Genomic DNA, 23,520 nt, shown 5'->3' with positions numbered 1-23,520 from the left:
GAGAAAAGACAAACATTTTATTCTAATGAAATAAGTTTATCACTGCAGTTTTTAACAAAATTTCTGGTGTCATGGTCGAATAGAATGAAATAATAATTTCAAATTTTGAAAATTGAAGAAAAATTGATTAAGAAATTGTTCGCCTTTTTTGAATAAATAAATTGTAATCTCTTTACTTCTTATGATCTCGTTAATTCTTTAAAGTTGAAAATGCTTTATTCAGCATTTATTATATCATATACAAATATGATATAATTATGAACAAATAATGAAATTAAATACATATGTATATACAACGTATATACATCGTATATAGATAACCATAATTCTGACGTAACACACGCAAATTTTCTTAAAACTGAAAACAGAATTTTCTACAAACATTCTAAGAACAATGTACAGTGTTTAAAACAAATAAAATATACAGTTTATTTTTAAAGTTTTCAAAATACTTTTTTTTTAATATGATAATGAAGATAAAATATGCGTGTGTTTATTAAAATAAGTTGTTTATGTAATAAAAACACTAAATCTTTGTATTTGGCGATACCACATTTAATATTATTTAGCTTAATATACAATTTTTATAAAATAAAAAATTAATATACCATGTAAAAAACTAATGTAACATATTTCCATAATATGCGATTTTAAATATTGCATATTAACAAAGTCAAAACAATAAATATCAATAACTTAGGTCCTAAGGGTAAAGTAGGAAAAGAACAAATGTTACAAACACTTTTTTACGTATGTTGTTTGAGCATTTAAAGCGGTATGTTGGTTTGGGAAACACTCGTACTTTGAAACATTTTAAAAATACCAGAATTATTTGAGCTCTTTGTATTTTTGAAATAAAAATTAAATTAAATGTTTAACATAATAATTAATGAATTATAAATAAATTATTTTTAACATATTTTGCATTTACACGTATGTATGTTATGCTATAACTAATATATTCCTAGATCTATTTGTTATAACAAAATTTTTTAGAAATAATTCAAATTATATAATTTTAAAGTATCTTGTCTTGTGTTATATAACTTTAAAGGTGAAATTATCATGATCAAACTCCGCTATATAGACAATAATATGTTGTCATGGTTCGAAGATTTTTGCGCGCTTATTTAACATTCGTTTTATTTTTTCCCGCGTGGAAAACTGAGAGTCCCCTTGCTAAGTAAGATTCTTGCGTATTTCAATATAGGCACCTACAAAGGAAATGTTATAGATGTCAAGTAAGATCTTACTGTAAAACACTTAAATAGTTTGAATGTGGCCAAGCGCTGTTTAGATTCACAAATGAATGCATGCCATATTCAATAAAAGAAATTTTATGTACCAGAGATATTACTGACTTCAAAGGTTTAAATATTTGATTGTAAATTTTGAAACTTTGTTTTATCGAAGCCATCTATTTCGCTATTACGGAAAATAAAAGTTTTTGCATTTACTTTTTTAATATAAATATTTGTTTTATAATAAAACACCATTTTATTAAATTTAAAGATTATAATATATATAACTATTGCACTATAATATTAAATATTTAAAACTTTAGAGACTCTTCCTAGTTAACTTGTACATACATTGTTTTTTTTTTGTAATTAAATTTCTATAAATAAAATGTTTATTTCATATTTTTACAACAAAACTATCAATTAGGCTATTGATTGGTTGTAATAGCATATGTATACATATACGAGTAGTTTGTGTTTACTAATACATGTTTTATATATTATAAATAAATAATAGAGTGTTACTATCAACTGAAATAAAATTTTAATTAAATTTAATTTAGGAAGAAGTCAATGTCGAACACCAAGTATATATACATAAAATTAATGTCAACAACGTATTAGTATTTCAATAAAGGACAAATATATTATATACATTATAAGATTTTTATAAGCGCAATAACTGCGAACATAACGCGTGATGACTGTCCACTATATTTTTAACTATTCTAAAAAATTGAAACAGTTCATATGACTTTAATGCGCTAGTCACAGTATTTTCGCTATATTGCGAAAGTTTGTTTATGAACAAACTAGATTAACAACATTTTCATAATAAATACAAATCGCTATACGTTTATGAAAAAGCATATTATGTAAAAAAATATTTTCTAAAATGCAAACGTGAATTTGAAATTACTGCATTTTGTGTAAAAAGTTATCAATTGTTAATTGGCCTCCTGCAAGTCTGTTTGCGAAACTTCTATACTTTTTTAGATACTTATAAGTTAAAATTTAATGCACAAACACATCTTTATCTGAAATATATTTTGCAAGAAAATAGATTCTTCTTGCTCTCCCTTTCTGAAATGAATTAATAGGACCTTTACTTTGTCGGAACATAATTTTTTTTAACTCCTTTGTCCTCCAAAACTAGAGAAATTAAAATTTTCTGTACCTAATATTATGAAATGGTAAACTTCTCCAAATTTCTACATAACCGTGAAATGATTGTCTCACCAAAAATATTATTTCTTAGCTGACTTAATTATATGTCGAATTTGATTATAGTTTATTTTATTTAATTATAAATAGATAATTATGTTTTCATAATTATCTATTATAAACATGCATATTTTTTTTAATTTTTGTCATCATTCATATCTTAGAGGATAAACAAAATGGTAAACGTCTCAAATTTAACCAATTTGTAGAAATTAATAAAAATTGCTATTTGTATCAGGAGAATTTAAATTTGTTTTTCATCTCCATTCCTTTCCAAAAATCTTTCTTTTTCATTTTCCTTTCCTCTAAATTTAAATTTTGTTAATTTTTCTTTTTACCTATAAAGAGGAGCTGAACGCTTTTAATTTCGTATAAATCTAATTCGTATACAAAGAATGTAATAATCTTTTATTAAAACATTTTTTGGAATTTTAATAAAATTTACAATTCTAAAATTTAATTAGAAGATTGACTCTTAAGAAAAGTACTTTCACTTTTTTAAAGGAATTGTGCTACATTTCAAATCAATGCAAGCCATTGATTTGATCCAATTTATATGTAATTGCACAATAAATAAAAATTTAAAATAGTTAAACACATACTTACTGATAGAGATTGACATTTAATCCACATTGACATTAAAAATATTCAACAAGTTTATCATTATAAATTGAAAAGCTAGTATATTCCAAATTTACTTTTAAAAAATTGTTATAATTATGTTTAGTGTTCATATACAGGGCGTTCTTTGTTCGACTATCAAAGCAGAGTGACAGAATATCTCCAAGCGAACAAAAAATAACTGGGAATATTTTGCTTTTTGGTGTCTCCTTCTCCAACTATGAGGAATCAAACCGACTCATTTCTGCATTTTTATTTATAACTCGAGAAATAATTATGGCAATTTAATTCAACTTTATATACGTCGTACATTCAGAAGCTACCCTTCTAGCTATTTAGGTGTTAGCGTTATCGAAAACCTTCGTTGGTTCAGATGTATTTAAGATTGAAGTAAAAATTCACTTCATTTATAATAATTACTAACATATTGTTTACTCATAATTACACCTTACTAACCTACAGAAAGTGGTGTCCTGTAGTCAGACCTTCATTTTTATATAAAATTAAAATTAATATTTTTATTATATACCTCAACTTATACAAAACAATAAAAAAATAATTAAAACAAAGTATTTTCAAAACAAAAACAAATTTTTTTAAGGTTCGTTACTTAGAATCATATATTATTCAAATGTGACTTTCCTTTTTCAAAATAAAAGCCTTGCGTTTATTTGACTACACCGAATATTTCCAAAAATTTCAGGAATATAGGGACTACGAGCAAAAATTTAAAATCAAATTTGAAAAAGAACAAGAAAAATAAGGTTTTCACAGCAAGGTTTTCACAAAATTCAAATTATGTTGACTATTCTTTGTATTTCATTATTATACCCAAAATACTTTCAATGACCTTCAGAGTAAGTGTATTGCTATATTTCTCGAGTAATGAATAAAAATGTAAAAATTCCAAATTTAGCGCCTCATAATTCAAAAAGACTAAAAAGCAAATTTATCACCGCAAGTATTCTGTTAGCGTACGACGAAAGTACCATTAAGTCTCGAACACCCTGTAGAGTACATTATAATAAATATATACTTACGTATATCTAGATACTACAGTTCTTTTCATTATACATACTCGTATTTATAATCTAATTATTTTCAATGTTGGTTTTGCAATATAAATAACATAAAGTTCTAAACAAATAACAAATAATTATTTTCTATAATATAATACGATATATGTATTATAATAATTACATACTATTTAAATGTTGTAACTTATTTGCATGTTATATTAATTTACATATAAGAAATTTATTTTTACCTAAAATAAACAATTAAATTAAACCGTAAAATAATGTAATTATGGAAATATTAATTAAATAAAAAAGAATTTTTATTTCTAATAAATTTTTTGGATAACCTTTTAGAGGATTTTTTATAATTTCGTGAAAAAAATGTATGAATGTTAAAATATTTATAAATTGCATAATTTCTATAACAAATATTAAAAAAAAATAGATTAATTGTTTTTGTTGTCTAAATGTTTTAATATATATTTTTATATTAATGCAATGCGGCATAGTTTCTTTAAGCGCTCCTATATACTTTTATATAAACACATTTTTATACATAATTAAACAAGTGTGTAAGGAATATTGAAATATATCTACACACAATTGCTTGATTTGAGATCAATCATTACAATATTTAAAATTTTTTTATGCTCAAAATGATAATATTATCTAAAATCACAACATTAAGAAAAAATCAAATACAAATGGGTTATTCACAAACAATTAAATAATCAGCCTTTAAATTATACATTTTAACGAAAAATTGCTTTATTTTCTAATGGTTATAATTAAGGAAAATATGTATAAAACAAATAAACATAGTATTTTCAAAATTCAAAGCTAACTAAAACAAGTAAAAACGTTTCAGTCGGTATAAACCGATTGAATTATACCCTGCACCTTTCGTTATTGTGTAGCAATTACTCTAACCTGTGAAACCATTCTATAGAAACTTCACGGACATGTCTGACCCATAATTGGACATCCGACTGCCAAGTTTCATCAATCTGACCTTATAATTTTTCAAAATATTTAAAATTAGCTTTTGGAGTTGTATGGTAAGTACCTAAACCTGTCAAGCAATTCCATCAAAACTTCACAAATATATCTGATCTATAATCGGACATCCAACTGCCAAGTTTCATGAATCTGACTTTATTATTTTTCCAAATATTAAGAATAAGCTTTTAGACTTGTATGGGATCTACTCGAACCTGTTAAGCAATTCCACCACAACTTCAGAAATATGTCTGACCCATAATTGGACACATGACTGCCAAGTTTCATGAATCTGACTTTATTATTTTTCCAAATATTAAGAATAAGCTTTTAGACTTGTATGGGAGCTACTCTAACCTGTCAAGCAATCGCACCAAAACTTTAGAAATATGTCTCACCCATAATTGGACATACGACTGCCAAGTCTCATGAATTTGACTTTATTATTTTTCCAAATATTTAAAATAAGCTTTTGGGGTTGTATGGCAAGTACCCGAACCTGTCAAGCAATTCCACTAAAACTTCACAAATATATCTGATCTATAATCGGACACACAACTGCCAAGTTTCATGAATCTGACTTTATTATTTTTCCAAATATTTAAAATTAGCTTATGGAGTTGTATGGCAGGTACCCGAACCTGTCAAGCTATTCCTCCAAAACTTCAGAAATATATTTGACCTATAATTGGACACATGACTGCCAAGTTCCATGAATCTGACTTTATTATTTTGCCGAATATAAAAAATTTGCTGTTGGAGTTGTATGGCAGCCACCCGAACCGGTGCAGCTATCCCATTATAATTTTTAGAGCATGTGTAGAATATAATTGGACACATGTATACTAAATTTTATATTTAAAGCTTTATTAGTTTTTGAAATATTTAAAATAAACTCTTGGAGTTGTATGGCAGCTACCCGAACCCGTTGTCCGACTTAGTCCAATAACAATAGGGTTCGTCCTTGGCACAAAAGAAAAAACTTGTGAAAGTTTGGTGTCGATTGCATTATTCGTTTTTGAGTTATCGTGCGATCGGACGGACGGACGGACGGACGGACGGACGGACGGACGGACGGACGGACGGACGGACGGACGGACGGACGGACGGACGGACGGACGGACGGACGGACATGTCTAAATCGACGCAGAATTTTACGCTGAGCAAGAATATATATATATGTCCATACCGCAGATGACTCCTTCAAGTAGTTACAAACTCCATACCAAAGTTAATATACCCTTCACGAAGTGCAGGGTATAAAAACAGTCCTGTTTAGATTAGTATGTACGTACACAGGCATGTAAACATACATATCCATACGCATATGTATATGTATATAAATATATGTATTATATAAATACATACTTATTTTTTGGAAGGGCGGAGGGGAAAATTGAATCCCAGATTTTGTATAATCAATAAGTGATTTCGAATCTAGGTCGTGTAACAAATAAAAATTATTTCATGACAATTCCTTTTTAGTTACGAAAGTCAAACTACAGACAGAAAGTATATATACCTTGAATGTAAACATATAATTTTTATATACATATGCACACAAACCGTACAAAAGTATAAAGTTATATGTTGATGTTTACGTAAAGCAACATTTTTCTTTATATTATACATATATACATACAACCATATTATTGACATGCCATATACCATTATATTGATGTTAGCATGTCCTAACTAAAATTTTAGAAAAATTCAACAATATTGTTTCCCTTTCAAAGTATCATATTAAAGGAAATAATTTCTTTTTCAATTAACTTACAAAAGTCCCTTTTGTACTTGAGGAATTTGAAAAAAGCTTGCATGCACTATACATATATACATGTATATTATGTATATACATGCATATTATGTATAGTACATACAAGTATGTATATGTACAATGTTTACGTGTATAACATAACTTTTATAGTTAAAAAATTCTTTTAATCGTTTCACAAAGAAACCCAGATAAACCAATGCCGCAGCTATGTTTGCATATTTCCATTCCTAAATTCAAGAAGTTTCATTTCGATTTGCAAGTTGAAATTTTACCAAATATACACATACCTAGATCTATATATTTTTCTTAATTATCTTACATGTACATATATACAAATACAGGGTGTCTCGTAACGAAGTGCACTGCTATATGCCATTGTATTGGCCCTCATGTGTATACAAAACTGTTGTATAGAGATAATGTTCATAGCTCAACAGGTTCGGAGTTACAGGGGCTTAAAGTAAATTTCGACCGATTTTTTTACTTTTTGAAATTTTGGATATAAAAGGTTCTTCGGATATTGAAAAAATTAAAAAAAAATTAAATAAATGTTCCTTCTTTTATATACAAATGAGTATGCATTTGTAGTAAATAAAAATTTATACTATAGACACGTGTTTTTTTTAATATTTTCCAAAATGTGATCAAACTACTATTGAAGTTGTATTGCTGCTAAAAGAAAGAACCAAGCAACTTCAACGACTGTTATCAAACACATCGGCCCTACCTACGTATTTACTTGTGCGAAATTTCAATGTCACAGCATTCTTAGTTACTGAGATATAACCAAATTAATTTTGAAATTGTATGGCAGATGTCCGAACAGTCACATCCAATTTAAATAAGGTTCTGGCATTTACTATTATAAATCATTTGTGAAAATTTGGTGAATTTAGCTCAATTAGTCTTTGAGTTATCGTTGGAACGGACGAACGAGCGGATAGACAGACAAAGATAAATCGACTCAGAATTCGACGCTGATCAAAAACATACACTTGAGTCTATATTTAGACCTTTATTTCTTAACGTTACAAACGGTAAGGCAAATTTAGTATACCGTTCGAACTTACTTTCGTACGGGTATGAAAACTACGACAGTCTATTCACCAACTGTATTGTAAAAAAATTTTAAAAACTGACTACATGAACTAATTTAGTTACCAAATATTTTAAAATCTTAAGACATTAAATCTGACACAAAAGTGCTAAATAAATTTGTTTAGCCTGGTCAAATGTCTTTATTGATTAACCTTTCCAACACTGTTTTGATATTTAGCCATTTTGATCTTACTAAATTATATAAATTTTTTGTTCTACAATATGGATCGCAGATACAACATAGTACTATTTTAGTGCTGTATTTTGGATGTGCGGGAATGTTTATACATGTTCATGTACCTACTATGTACATATGTAAATATTTGAGGACGTAACCTAATGCACGACTATGTATGTATATGTATACAAACATATTAAAAAACATATTATCTTATTACATACTAGAATTGCATATTAAAATTTTGTTACCTTACAGAAAACCGATTCAAAATTTTAACATTTTATGTATGTATGAGTGCATTAGATAAAGCTATAAATTTACTTTATTTCAATTTTCCTTATAAAATTTTCATTTTCAATAACAAATTTCCAATTATTATTATGTAAAATTTACTTTAGTTTACGTAACTAGGCTCTGTATTTATTTTGAAATTTGTATGCATATATGTACATACCTATGAATACTTTCACATTATGTAGTATATATACATATACTTATGTAAAAATATTGTTAATAAATTAAAAATTGACATTTTTATTTTAAGTAAATTTTTATGACTTTTATATTATGTCAAAATTCAGTTATACAAATGTGATTGAAAATTATTAATTTTTCTTAGAGCAAAGTAAATTTTTTTAACTATTTTGACTACATATAGTATTTAAGCAAGATTTTCCAGATTTTAAAGTATATGCATAAATACACACGTATTATTACACGTGGTATAATATTAAATACTTTGAAAAACTTTAAAAGAGAAACAGTGGCGAAATTTCTCGCAAAAAACAAAAAAAATTCTCATTTAAAAAAAAAATAAATCAGACGGAAAACTTAAAAAGACTTTTAAAAACTTTATAAATATGTATGTGATAAACGTCAAATTCCAAAGTATTTATCAAATATAAACAAACATTTTTTGGGTAATACCAAAATTCAAAAATTTTAATTTTGGATTATAAATATGTGAAAATTAGAAAAAACCATTTGTGAACCCATTTTTTATTGTGAACATATTTTATTTTTAATTGAAAATTTTAGAAAAAAAGTTATTATTGATGGAAATTTTTTTCTTCAAAAATAAAACCTTCTGAAAATCAAGAAAAACATATGTTTCGACAGCTGTAAGATTTTAAAAGTTTTTAAAACACTAAATTTTACTTTACAGAACTTGAAAAAACTTAAAACATTGAGCTAATGAGAATGTCATGATTTTCTTACATTTTCATTCAAAAAGTATTATCCCAGATATTTTGCATAAAACTTGCAACCTATTTTCTTTTTACGCTGCTTTATGTGAAGAGTCAACCTTTAATATTATTTCATTAAGGACAAAAATAAAAATAATTCTACCCATTGACGTCAGAATTCATTAAAAAAATTCATTCATATGTACATACATATATCTTATTAATTAATATAAATTTTAATATGTATGTATGTACAAATTTTTTATGTTGTATACACAAATTTTAAAAAGTTATTTATAAAGGTATTATAAAAAACTATAAAATACCTATATTAATAACTTATTTCAAAGAAAACCTTATTAAGAACTATAACAAAAATATTTCTTTTTTTTTTTTAATTTTTTTTAAATTTTGCTATGATTTCTTGTTATTGGACACTGTTTTAATAGATAAGAAATCAAACGCCCCCAAGACCACAGTTTGTCGCACAACCAATCCGGCCAAATCCGCCACCCAGCAATCTACAGAGCACTCCTGCTATAAATCAAATCAGACCACAATTACCAAATCCCCAAATAAGTACAAACGGGCAGTCACCAAGGCCAGCTCCACCACAGCAATTACGTAGAGCTGATAGTAAAGGTAATATAATAATGAGTGTACCGAGTCAACCACCGCAGCCTAGACCACAAGCACAATCAATTAACATGAATGCTAATCGGCCTCCAGCGTCTATAAATCAAATGCTCAGTAGCGGGGTTCCACCAAGACCCCAAATACCACTTAATCCTCAACAGCAAAATCAAATGAGGCCAACTATGCAATTAGGTGGCCAGCAACAAAATCCACAAACACGTCCACCATATCCATCAGGTAGTGGTGGTCCAAGATTACCAGGTCAACATCCAGTTACGGCACCAAATCAACCACCATACAGGCCACCAACAACATTCCAACAACAACAGCAACAACAGCAGCAACAACCATATCAACAACAACAGCATCAACAACAACCTAAAGTAATGCCAACTTTAACAAGGGGTGATTCAAATGCTAGTATGAACTTTGATCCAGTGAAAAATCAAATGAACGTAACTAACAGCAAAATAACATATCAAATAAATGAAGGGGAAGATAACTCGGTCACCATGACAAAAGTTATAACACCAGTCAACAATATGGTCACTTTGAAGCAATATGCACCAAGTTCCCCAGAAGATACACCTCGTGAAAAAAAAGATTCAGAAAAAATTGTTACTCCAGTTGAAGAACCACCAAAAGTTATTCAACAGAAAACATATACGGAATTAAAAAAAAAAAGTAAATATTCGTCTTTTATTAGTAAAGTACATTTACATTACTTATTAAAACTTTTTTTAATAATCGTCAAAATTTAAATAAATATTATTTAGGGATTACCGTTGAGAAGCCATAAAATTTTCATACTAAATTATTTGCAATTTTTACATACATATGTTTTTTGATAAATGCTTTCTTTTTTCAATTTGTAGAGGGAGACAACGATAGTGGAGTTGATGAATCAACTCAAGAAAAGGTTAGTAGATCTAATTTAAATTTTAAAAATTTTTTACTTAAGAATAAATTTTACCACCTGCGTGTATTGCGTTTTGTCAATGAATGCTGCTCATAAAATTTTTGTTTAAATAACCGCGTCGTTTTGAATTGTTTCGTAATACTCGTAAATGAAATCGTGTGTGTTTTAATAGTCCATTTTCATTTAAAACACTGCGACCATATCAAAAACAGTATATAAAAGATTATCACAAAAATTTACTTAATATTTGATTATTCATTTTTATTTAAGAATAAAATAATACGTATTTCATTATTTATACTACATTATAATTACCTCGAAATTTAATTTAAAAAAAAATTTATTTTAATTATGAATAATAATATAGTATAAATTTCACCGCACAAATATTATTTATATTGTGAAAACCACTTGCTTTCCACTTAAAAATTTCTTTCTGGTAAACAATAAATTTTGACTTATCTGCCTTAAAGTATTGCTTTGACATTGATTTCGCGATCAATTATTTATTTTACAAACCTACAAAAAGAAACAAACCTTCGCTTTCAAACTGTAAAAAAATCAGATTCGTCTTCAAACAACTCTTAAAATTTATTAAAATTTAATAAAATTTCTTTTAAAAGCTGCAGTATAGAAAGTTTTCAAAGTTCTTGTACACTTAACGTTGTCAAAACGTAAGTGTCGAGACTTATTTTTTAGTAAATGAGTTATCTGACATCCATTCCTTTATTTCATTTCTATGAAATAAAAGAATGTAGCAAACGTTTTATATAAGATTGCTTTTTGTATTTTTTATTTATGAAGTAAAGCATTCTCAGCGACATTTAATGAAGTACATACTTTTTACTTTTAAATATATACTTTTAATGCAAAATATGTAATATGCTACTTTCTAAAGTTTAAATCCTTTTTCGCAATATAGAATTCGGCTAAAAATTTGATATGAGATTGATCGCTATTTGCGGTTTAAATTGAAGTGAATACTAATATTCAGATATTCTCAATAAATACCAGATTAAACTACTCTGGAAACTTCACAAGAGTTTGGACCATAGCCTTTTGTCTGAAAATATACAAATTCAAAACAAACTTGAAGTACTATTGAAAACTGCCCCTTTTATTTAGAAGTCTTTCATTTTTCTCATTTTCCCTTAGATTAGAAACTCACTGAAGAAATTCAGCAGACTGCTCCACTGAAAAATAAAATGAAAGCAATCTGAAACAACCGCCTGAAATTTTAATTTGCTCCAATAATAAATAAAAATTACTTCATTTATATGGTGGATAGAGTAATTGGCTTGGAATTTCAATCTGATAAGCAATATACATACATTAATTAAACTTTTTTTTTTTTTTTCCTTTTCAAACTCCTGTTGAGGAGCATAGGGCTTCGATTAAACCTCTCCATCTCTCTCTATTTTGGGCGATAGATCTTATTTGTGCCCAAGTTTTCTCTGCTGCTGTTATTTCTTTATCTATCGTTCTACGCCACGTGTTCTTAGGCCTACCGATGCTTCGCCTACCCTGGGGATTCCATTCCAATGCTTGTTTGGCTATGCACTGCTCTGGCCTCCTCAATATGTGGCCTATCCATCTATATTTCTTTTTTCTGACTTCTATTTCTATCGGGTTCTGCTTGCACAGGTCCCATAGGTCACTATTTCTAATTCTATTGGGCCAGAATATTCGACAGATGATGCGGAGGCACTTATTTGTGAAAACCTGCATTTTATTAATGTCTTTCTTGTTAATGAGCCAGGTTTCACTGCCGTATAGCATTACTGATTTGACGCAAGCGTTGAAGATCCTCAGCTTAACATTCCTAGAAAGTTGCGTGGACTTCCAGATCTTCAATAGTCTAGCAAATGCCGCCCTAGCTTTCTTGAGCTTGTCTTCAATGTCAGCGCCTGCCCCGCCATCTGAACTTATAATGCTCCCCAGGTATGTCACGGAATTCACATCTTCTATTATTTCGCCATCAATTTCAATTTCTTGATGATTTGTTGTGTTTATTCTGATGGTCTTTGTTTTCCGCGTGTTTATGTGTAGGCCGACTTCCATTGCGCACTCTTTCAGTTTGTTTAGTTTTTGCTTCATGTTTTCGTATGTGTGTGCAAGTAGGCATACATCATCCGCATACTCCAAATCATCCAAGGTGTTGAAGATGTTCCAGCCGATTCCATTTCTTATAACATTTGTTTTCCTCATGATTTCGTCTATCACTATATTGAAGAGGACTGGCGACAGGGGACAGCCTTGCCTAACTCCCTTCGTTGTTGTTATTGGTTCACTTAGCCTTCTCTTGTGGAGAATCTGGGTCTCTGCGTTTTCATACATTGCTTTGATAACTTTGATTATCTTGTTAGGGATTCCCCTCAGCTCCAGAGCTCTCCATATGGCGCTTCTATTTATGGCGTCGAAAGCTGTCTTGAAGTCCACGAAGGCTATATAGAGTGGCGAGTTGAATTCTTTAGACTGTTCCACAATTATTCTTATTGTGTTAATGTGCTCAGTACAACTTCTTCCTTCTCTGAAGCCTGCCTGTTCTTTTCTTAGTCGACTTTCTATGTGATCCTTAATTCTTGAGTGTAGGATGATGGCTAGTATCTTAATAACGGCATTGAGTAGTGTAATGCCTCTCCAGTTGCTACAGTTGGTAGGATCACCCTTTTTCGGAAGTTTCACAATGATACCCTTCTTCCATTCTTTACATATGTTTTCAGTTTCCCAAATTCTCCCTATTATGGGCTGTAGTGCTCTAGCACACTGTAAGGGATCCGCTTTCATTAATTCAGCTCTTACATTAATTAAACTAATTTGTCATTTTCCATTTTCAATCTTTCAATCCGCGTATATGAAGACCATTTTGAAGTCATGTTATCGGATCGACTTGATTGAAAATAGCGTTTAAAATGTCTAGGTAATGAAAACGATCTATCGAAATAATTCTCCTATTATCATTTAATTTTGCATAACTTTAAAAAAAAGGTTGCAGCAATAATTTTCGATGAGAAAAATATTTCAATAATAGTTTATGCCAATATAATTTAGTTAAGACGTAAAGGTAAAGGTACACTTTTGCACAAGAAGACGATTACTCTTATACTTTTGCTCAGACGTTCATTAGAGTGTTAACCACTAAAATCAAACATAAAATTAAAGTTCTTATAATACGTCGGAGTCGCAGTATATGAAAAAGCTTTTTTAAAAATTACTCAAAAATCTATTTTTAAAACGTTATATTGTTTTTAATTTTATATGATAAAATATGATATACATATGTATATTTGTAGATATATGCATTCATATATAGATTTCGTAAGACAAACTGCTTTCGGTTTGCTCTTTATTGCATATGCCTTTACTTAGATCTGTTTACGTAAAATATTCAATCCTTATGTATTTTAATGGGAACATTTTTGCAAAATTCCTTTGGAATGTGTTAAAAAATGTGAAATTTTGATTTCTGAACAGAATGTAAACCAAAAAAAAACTAGTGGGAAACTGCTTTCTTGTGAAAAAAGGTAAAAATTCTTTACTTATCAATTTGCTTTTTATGTATATAGTGACATCAAAGAATTTATTTAAGAACATCCTACCCTTTTTATCAACTTTTTTTTTGTAAAATGCAAACCAAATATTCTTATTTTATTCTTATAGAATATTTGGAAAAATGTTGAAATAATGCATGTACATATGTAGCTGAAAGACCTAGTTAATTTAAATTTTAGAGAGTTTTAAGTTCTGTTTAAGTAGTGGTTAAAGTGTTTTTCAGGAATTTTTTTTAAAGAAAACTTGAAATAAAAATAGAAAATAAAGTTAATCTTTCAGTATCACTTCACTGATAAAAGTACTTTCAGAAAATAAAAGAATGTTTTAAAAAAATGCCTGTCGGACCTATTACATATTCGCATTCATATGTAAGATATCTGTGTGCACTGTTGCCCCCGCTATACAAATCTACAATCTACAAGATATCTGTGTACACATGAGTATTATTAATCTACATCTTAGATTATCTACTGATTGAAAAGAAACTTTTTTCATTATTCAAAAAGAAAAAAATCTGATTTGTATAAAAATTTATTAGTAAAGTCGAATTTCTAATAAATTTTATTATTATATCTAAATACAAGTGTGTATGTATATTAACAGCAAAAATTGACACAAAGATACGTCAAGCATGCGGAGACAGTTATTTTAAATTAAAAAAAATTCTCATTTTCATTTAAATATTGTACATTGTTTTATACATTTTGGTACACACCAATAAATAAATCTACCCGAAATCTATTGAATAAATCAAAATTATGTATTATGTTCTATAATTGTACATTGTATTTGGATAAAAAAGATAAATAAGAATAAAAATAAGAATAAAAAATAATAATGAATATTTTAAACAAAAGAATCAATCATAAAAATTTTTTCTCTACTTAAAAATTTGTTATGTAGTCATTTTTTATTGGTTTTACATGCCTACTACACTTTTAAAGGCAGGAAATTTAAATATGTACAGTCGTTGATATATTTATAATATTTAAAATATATAAAAGCATAATACACAATACGCGAAAACAAACAATAACTCGCGATAGGACATATAATTCGCTAAAAGGTGACTCTTTCCGTAAGACCATGTGACATAGTGTAGTTTTTGATTTGACAAAAAAATATATACATATAACATTGAAAATTAACTTAATATGTAAAAAATGCGAATAGCAATTTAAATCAATTCTTAATTTTCAATGAAATTAAAAATTAACTAACAAGCTTTGTCATATATTAAAATAAAATATAGTATGTAAAACATTTTATGATTTTATACACATGTATGTATGTTTACAAACCTTTTTATAACTGCATATTATTTTTGGTAAAAAAATTTTCTACTTTTAGATTTTAGTCCGTCAAAAAAATAGCAGACGTGAAGAATGAATTACTTCAAGAAATGTTTTGATTTAGAATTGAGCTACCGAAGTACGAAAAAATTTTCGGCGATTTATTCTGGGCGTTTCGATTTGTTTTTCAATTTTGTATTGAACGTTATTGTACTTTCATATGAATAGTCAATTTATTAAATTTTAAGCTATAAATTCCAAAACAAGTGTTGTGTTATTTGGTAATTTTTCCAATCAATTTTATAAAAAGAAAGTCATATACATATATACATAAGTATACGTACTTAAAGAATTCTAAATTTATTTTTTTATGCTTGAAAGAATTGATTAGTTTATAAAATATTGAAGAAACAAAAAAGTTATAGGTATGACATTTTTCTTTCCTCTTTTACATCGAAAAACAAAAATTTTTAATTGAGAAAAGTTGGGTTAATTATACATTTATAATATAGAATGCGTTTATATAAAGAAACGTTCACGTATACAAAGTTAAGCTTAAAACTAAAGCGCGCCATAAAAAAATGTATTATGATATATGTAAGCTATGTCGCTTTTTAACAAATTGCTTTTCTTAAAGTTATTTTGCTTTTATAAATAGTAGAATCTACTTTAGAAATAAAAGATCTGGTTCAATACTTTATAATTTTTAAAGTTGTTCACTAAAAGTATATAGTTGGAAACCGACTTTTGTAGAAAATCTCGGCTAATTAAATACCCACATAATGTTCATATGTGGATAGTTTAAAATATTTAATAAAGTAATGTCTAATTCAGAATATCTTAAAAGTAACTGTGCCAACTTGACTTTCCCACGATATTTAATGAAAAACTAAAAGTAAAAATGAAATTTATATCATAGACTGAAAATTTTTATACAAATACATTGCTTTTTTTATATTTTCGTACCTCATTTTTTGAAATATATTTTAGCAAGTAATTCAGTTGGAAGTTAACTATATTTCACCTCAGCGGAAATTTTGCTTTTTCTTTCATAATTTTATTTTTCTTGGTTTATTTTTTATTTGAATTTTCTTATTTATCTGACGACCGATAATTCAACGACGTCGCGTAGCTGCTCTAAAAAAACAACCCTTGGAAGGTCTTTTAACCTTAAAATAACGTAAAAAAATAAACTGAACATACATGCAATTTGAATTTGTACAACAATTATACATATATGTATATATAATATCCAAAAATAATAAAAATAATAGTAGTACCTCAAAAAATAAATAAAAGCAAAATTAAGCGCAACTGTTAAATAACGCGAAAAAGAAATAAAATAAAAGAACCAAAAGAGTACAAACAATCTTACACAAGTTAAATAAAAAATAACCCGATTTTTACGTTGCCGCCGCTTCTTTTATTTTTCCTAAAATCGATAAAAAAATACACAAAATACCATGAAAACTATACTAGACAGAGAAAAATTTATTGTGAATTTGTAGCCATTGCGAAATATACAAAAAAAATAATTGAATTGTTATAATCAAATGACGATGTCATCCTTTAGGATATAAAATTAAACTCTTAAATTGCTCGAATATAAAAAAAAAAATTAAAATAAATTGAACTACCGTTTTTGAAAATTTTTTAATTTCGGTTAACATAGCCACAAAAAAAAACACAAAAGTGAAAAAAGAGAACATTTTGTTAAAATAGAAAAAAAAAGCATAAAGATACAATTTAAGGATAGTAAAACAACAATTAAAAAATGGTTCAAAAAATAAAAGTAATATACACATTTTTTTAAAAATTGATTTACAAATTAATCGCATGTAATCAAAATTAATTAAAACGTAATTTTGTTATGTTGGCGAATTATAGTTAGTGTGAATGCCACTTGTATATGAAACATAAAGATATATTATCTGCTATTTTTAATACTTTTTACTTGTTTTTAACTTGCTAAAAGTATAATTTTAATTTTACACGTTATATTTAGGATCGTAATGGACCTGGTTCACCTAATTCACCAGTCAAATCACCAACAAAGCCACAATCTGGATTATCAAGACCACCAAGTGCAACACCATCAAACAAATCTAGAAGTGCATCTAGATCACGTCTTTTGGCTAAAACTCCAGAACCAGAACCAGTCAAAAAAGGTAAAATTGTTTTTTTTTCATATACATATAACTTTTTTTCGTTTAATTTTGGAATTTTTTTACTTGGCTTAAATTTAAATACTACGTGATTTATGCGTAAAATGATAATTTTAAATTTTTAGCGAAGATTCTTCAAGAATTTTTTAAAATTAAAAATGACTTTAACAAACATGCATACATACATATGTACATATGTACATGCATGCTTCAAGTTTTATTTAATCTGATTCTGAGAGTTTGAGTTTTAGGGTATTTCGTGCTTTAAAAACTCATTGATTCAAGTTTTGGGAATTCTACAAAATTGGAAAAGGGCAACAATACCTTATTTTTTTTTGGCTTATTTGTGTAAATGCCATTTTTAAAGCGATATCATCAACAGTTATATTCAACATTAAATATTGTGTTCAATAAACAAATTAAACTCGCCAATTATAATTACATCATCTTATATCGAATCGAATCTGTTTCAATATGAAAAAAAAGTAAAATACATAAATTAAACAACTTCGGCTAGCAATTGATTCTTTCAAATAGAGATTAACAAATTCTAATAATTTCATTTGCACAAGTTGTGTTACGTGTATATAATTTGACCTTTTTGTGGCATTTGCTTAAGAGCATAAATATTTTTTTAAGATATTTAATACAGTTTTAAAAAATTAAACTTAGTCCTTTAGTTCGTATTGGAATCTTAATTTTTTTGGCTACTTTACAGTATTACATATAAATTAGCCTTATTTCGTGAATATTTGAATCATGTATAACTTAAATCAGAGCTGATTCAAAAATCGAAATAACTTAATCTACCCATGAAAATTTATGTTTATATGCAATGTCCAATAGAATTGCATAAAAAACTATGAGAGATCAAACTGGCAGTCAACTCTATAAAAGCCAACGGAATTCTATTTTCAAAGCATTGCAACGTTCAAATTCCCAAACTTTTTAAGTAATCGATTCTAAATACGAATTGGAAAGTGATCGTATTAATTAAATTTAAAGCGATTACAAATATTTCAGAATTAAATATTAATAGTTAAATTAATATTTATATTAATTTATTAATATAAATATTTCAGAATTTCTGAATGCATGTGTCAAACCAATGGTTTTTACATTTTTCAAATATTGCATACATTTCCAATGAGCAAGGTATACAATATTTGAAACAAAACGAAAATTTAAAGAGGCATTAACATAATGCTCGAATTTAACTTTCTGTATTTATACAAATTTTGGAAAGCTTGCAGTTTCGGTTCCAAAAACTCAATTTTTACAAATTTCGATAGGCGAGAAGGGTTGTTGGTGGAAAAGAATATTCTTCTAAAGAAATAAACTATTTGTTAATATCTAAAAGATACTAAAATTTCGATAGATAAAATAGACGAGAGGGGTTGGAGGTGGAAAAAATATTCTTCTAAAGAAATAAACTATTTGTTAATATCTAAAATATACTAAAATTTCAGACTCTTACAACTTCTAAACTGAAAAATTTGGAAACCATTTATATGAAAACAGAAATAAAGTTAAGTTGCACTTGAAAATCCATTTTTGATAATCCGTTTTTGTTCTTAGAAAATTTCGTTTTTGTTTCGGGTCTTCTTAATATTCTTTTTTTAACATTTAGAAATCTTATTTATTCTTGATCCATTCTAACATCTCGTTATTGACTTATAAACATTTGTTGGAAATTTTGGAAAATTCAACAAAAAAAAAATAAAACTTGTTGAAAAATTAATATATTTATTGTGAACATACTTTCTTAACGAATCAGTTATTATATCTTTGAAGGAAAAGATCAGGTATTCTAACCTTCATTTTGATACCAAAAGTATTTAAAAAATCTTAGGGATCGCGTCATATTTGCGTAGTGAAAACCTAATTTTTTTATCCATAGTTATGTACGATTTTAATTTACATCTATTGAGACATTTTACTTACAATCTTTGACTTCCAAAAACCATAAACTCCTATAATGTAAAAGACGTCTTAATATTTTTGCGTATGTGTGTAACCAAAGTTTTTTGTTCAGAAAAAAACAGTTAATTATTTGTTCAGTTTTATTTTTTAGTACACATACATATAAATTTCGTACGGGAAGACTATATCGCTGAGCGGCAAAATAATTTTATTTGTTGTTTAAAATTTAATTTTAATTTAGTGAATAATTATAATGATTTTTTTGTGTTATTAAAAAAAATGAAGATTTATAATTTATATTAATTAATTTTGGTCTTTTGTTCATAATATTTAATATTATATAATAATAAACAACAAAGAAATTCGAGGAAACACAAAGGCAAGAACTACAAATTATTAAAATTCAATTTTTGAGTCTTAAAAAAATCTTTTAGTATTTTTTTTATTACAAATATTATTTTATTTGCTCGGGTACTTATTCCAAAAATTTTAAATACAAAAAAAAATTTTTTGGACAAAGGTTTGTTAGAAGCAAATTAAATAAAGTTGGATCAAACCAATGATTTGTATTGTAGCACTTTTGCCTTCAACAAATGAAAATACTGCTAATACAGTCTATGTATACTTACCACACCATTAAATTTATTTTCATTCATAAACGAAACTATTTCTAGGATTGCATATATTTAGAATGAACGATTTATGCAGTCTTTGAAATAAAGCAAAAATTAATTTAAAGAGGGGTTAACATAATGCTCGATTTTATCGGTTAATTGCGTGAGATAAGAAAAATAATTATATTTTTTAATGTCATTAATTTAAGGAGGGGTTAACATAATGTTCGATTTTAACGGTTAATTGCGTGAGTTAAGAAAAATAATTATATTTTTTAATGCCATGGAATTTACCGTTAGCTTTTTGCGTTTATAGAAATTTCAAAAAGCTTGCGCTTTCGGAAATATAAGGCGTCAAAAACTCAAATTTTACAAATTTCAAGAGGCGATAAGTTGAGAGGGGGTGGAGATAGAGAATAACTTTCTTTTAACGAAATGAAATATTTATTAGTATCTAAAAGCTACTAAAATTCAGGTTCCTACAACGGACGGACGGATGGACGAACAGAGTGAAACTAATAAGCACTTTTTTTTTTCAAAAAATTTTTGGAAAAGCGCTAAAAACAAAGTATTATATGTACATATGTATGTGTACATACAATGCATCGGTTTAAAAAGCTTTTCGTTGTGGTAAATCTGTATTGAGACGGTATTTAAACCGTATTAAAACTTTTTATACTGTATTTTTGATCAAAATATATATAAGTGACAACTTTTAAATAATAATTAAAACTAAATAAACTTTAGTAAGTTTTTTTTGTTTACGCAGTCTACAAATTCAGAAACTTCTAATCAGTCGTTCAAAAATACATTGTTTATGAAATGGTGTCCCAATACTTTTCGCCTCCCAATTCGCTGCAAAATAAGGAAATTTTAACAAGATTTAAAGACTTAAAGAACACTTATTTTAATAATCCTTCAATATCTGAATCTGCCATTCTGAAATTTAAAATTTTTTTGAATTTTAAATTTAAAAAAAAAAACAAATTTCATGAGGCAGAATTTAAACTAGAGGTTTGCGGTACATTTCTGACATTTTTTTTATTACAAATTGAATTTCTGAATGCACTTTATTACAGCCAGTTAATTCCAAACGACCTATATTTTCAGTTTATGTAGCGTGAATTTTCGAACGTTTTACAAGCTAAAACTAATCTAGAACTGAATAAACGTGTTGCCCTTATTTTATATTGTTTTTATATTTCGCATTGAATCAAGTTTTTTATCAAATTAAATGATTTGCAGTAGAATATTTTTTTTTAACGTATCATATTTAATTCATATTTTTTAATAAAATAAAACTTTATTTTCACTTGTTTTGATCTACATTATATAAACTTTTACATTATTAATTTTTGCTTTAGTTTTAGCCATGTAAGCTTTTATTTAATAAGTCATATAGTTTTGTTGCAAAATTTTGGATTAACAATTTTTTAATTCTTAAATTTAACATGTTGATATAGGAAAATTTAAAAAAAACCTAATATATGACATGTATTGTAAACTTATATACTAAACTTACATACTAAATCTTACAACTAACTTATAATCTAAATTATTATTAAATTTAAACTTTTATTTGTAAATTTTTTAATTAGAAATACTAAGTACATCATTCACAAATTATGTTATCCGGTTTTGGCAACTTATGTTTAATACGAAATGAGTTATTAATATATATATTGTTGCCTAAACCTAATATTATTCTGTTGAAAGAATTTCTTAAATTATTATAAAAGGGCATCGTTAATTTAGAAATAAATTGAACAACGGTCGGTAAAGCAGCTATGTGGTGCAAAGCTTCAATTTCAGAAATATATGGCAAATTTAATGCCATTCGCAAACATTTGTTTTGTATTACTTGTATCTTTTTTTTGTGCATTTCAGCACAATTTGACCACGCTGAACAAGCATATGTCAATAAAGAACGAACATAACTTTTATATATTTTTATTTGTTCTCGGAGCTTACACTGTTATGCTTTATCATTAGAGGATATAACATTCTTAAAGCAGTGTTGGCTTTTTGTATATTGTAAATTACATTATGCGAAAAAGTCAACTTTGAATCTAGGTACACTCCTAAATATTTAATTTTTTCCTGCCAAGGAATAGTAATATTGTCGATAACTAACCTGTAATTATCACAAAGATGCCTTGCTATAGGAGAATGTGTAAAAAGCCCAGCCACAGTTTTAGAATTATTTGTTTTAATTTTCCATTTTTGAAAAAACCTTTTCAAGTTTTTAAGTTCTTTTTCAAGAATACTTTTAAGTTTTTCCGTTGAATGATTATGCATGGACGTAATAAGAGCCGTGTCATCAGCGTATATTGCAAACTGACACCTGGAAGAAACAGTAATGTCGTTTATAAAAAAATTAAATAAGTGAATGGAAAGTGTTGAGCCCTGAGGGACTCCAGCAGGTATTGGAAGCTCTATTGACTTCTCATTATCTATTATGACATAAAAGGAACGATTTGATAGGAATGAGGCTATAATTTTAAGCAGATCTAAGGGTAATTTTATCTTTTTTACCCAAAAATATAAAGTTATGAACCCGAACTATTTGATGAAATCAACATTTTAACACATTATATCTAACTTAAAATTGATCTAACATAACGTGAAATATTTTTTAATAATTTCTCTATATTACTAATTTGTGCAAAACAATATAATCAAAAATATTTCAAAAGAAATTATATATTTACACACATTTTTTTTTGTGGTACAAGTACGAATGTGAAAGGTATAAAACATATTTTTAGAATTCAATAAATCGTGAGGAATTCGTACGCAAGTTTAATTTGTGGTTACATACAACCTACAAAATTATGATATATAGCAACCTTTTGATATTTGTAGACTAATGACTCATCAAAAATCTCTATTGATTCAAAACATCTCGAAAAAAAAAGCTTAAATTAGAATATTTTCTTTATTTTGTCAAAAACGCAAAACAAATGTTTCATAATAATTATTATTTAAAGGCATTAAAGATATAATTTGGTAATAACTATAATAAGCATGTATTGTAGTATAAGGATTCGATATATAAAGATCGTAAAA

At 27.1% G+C, this 23,520-nt stretch overlaps 1 protein-coding gene across 6 annotated transcripts in view; it reads left to right on the top strand.

The window, feature by feature from the left end:
• LOC129613901 (microtubule-associated protein tau) overlaps nt 1–23,520 on the top strand; it is a 47,616-nt gene that overhangs the window by 7,293 nt on the left and 16,803 nt on the right. For all 6 annotated transcript variants that reach the window (XM_055528241.1, XM_055528247.1, XM_055528224.1 and 3 more), the window contains 3 exons: nt 9,800–10,670; nt 10,862–10,905; nt 17,755–17,917. In XM_055528241.1, coding sequence (XP_055384216.1) covers nt 9,800–10,670; nt 10,862–10,905; nt 17,755–17,917 — 1,078 coding nt within the window. The remainder of the gene's footprint in view (nt 1–9,799; nt 10,671–10,861; nt 10,906–17,754; nt 17,918–23,520) is intronic.

This window comes from Condylostylus longicornis, unplaced genomic scaffold (genome assembly GCF_029603195.1).
Source record: "Condylostylus longicornis isolate FDR11 unplaced genomic scaffold, ASM2960319v2 ptg000004l, whole genome shotgun sequence".
Lineage (NCBI taxonomy): Eukaryota > Metazoa > Arthropoda > Insecta > Diptera > Dolichopodidae > Condylostylus > Condylostylus longicornis.
This window is presented reverse-complemented; position numbering and strand designations above follow the sequence as displayed.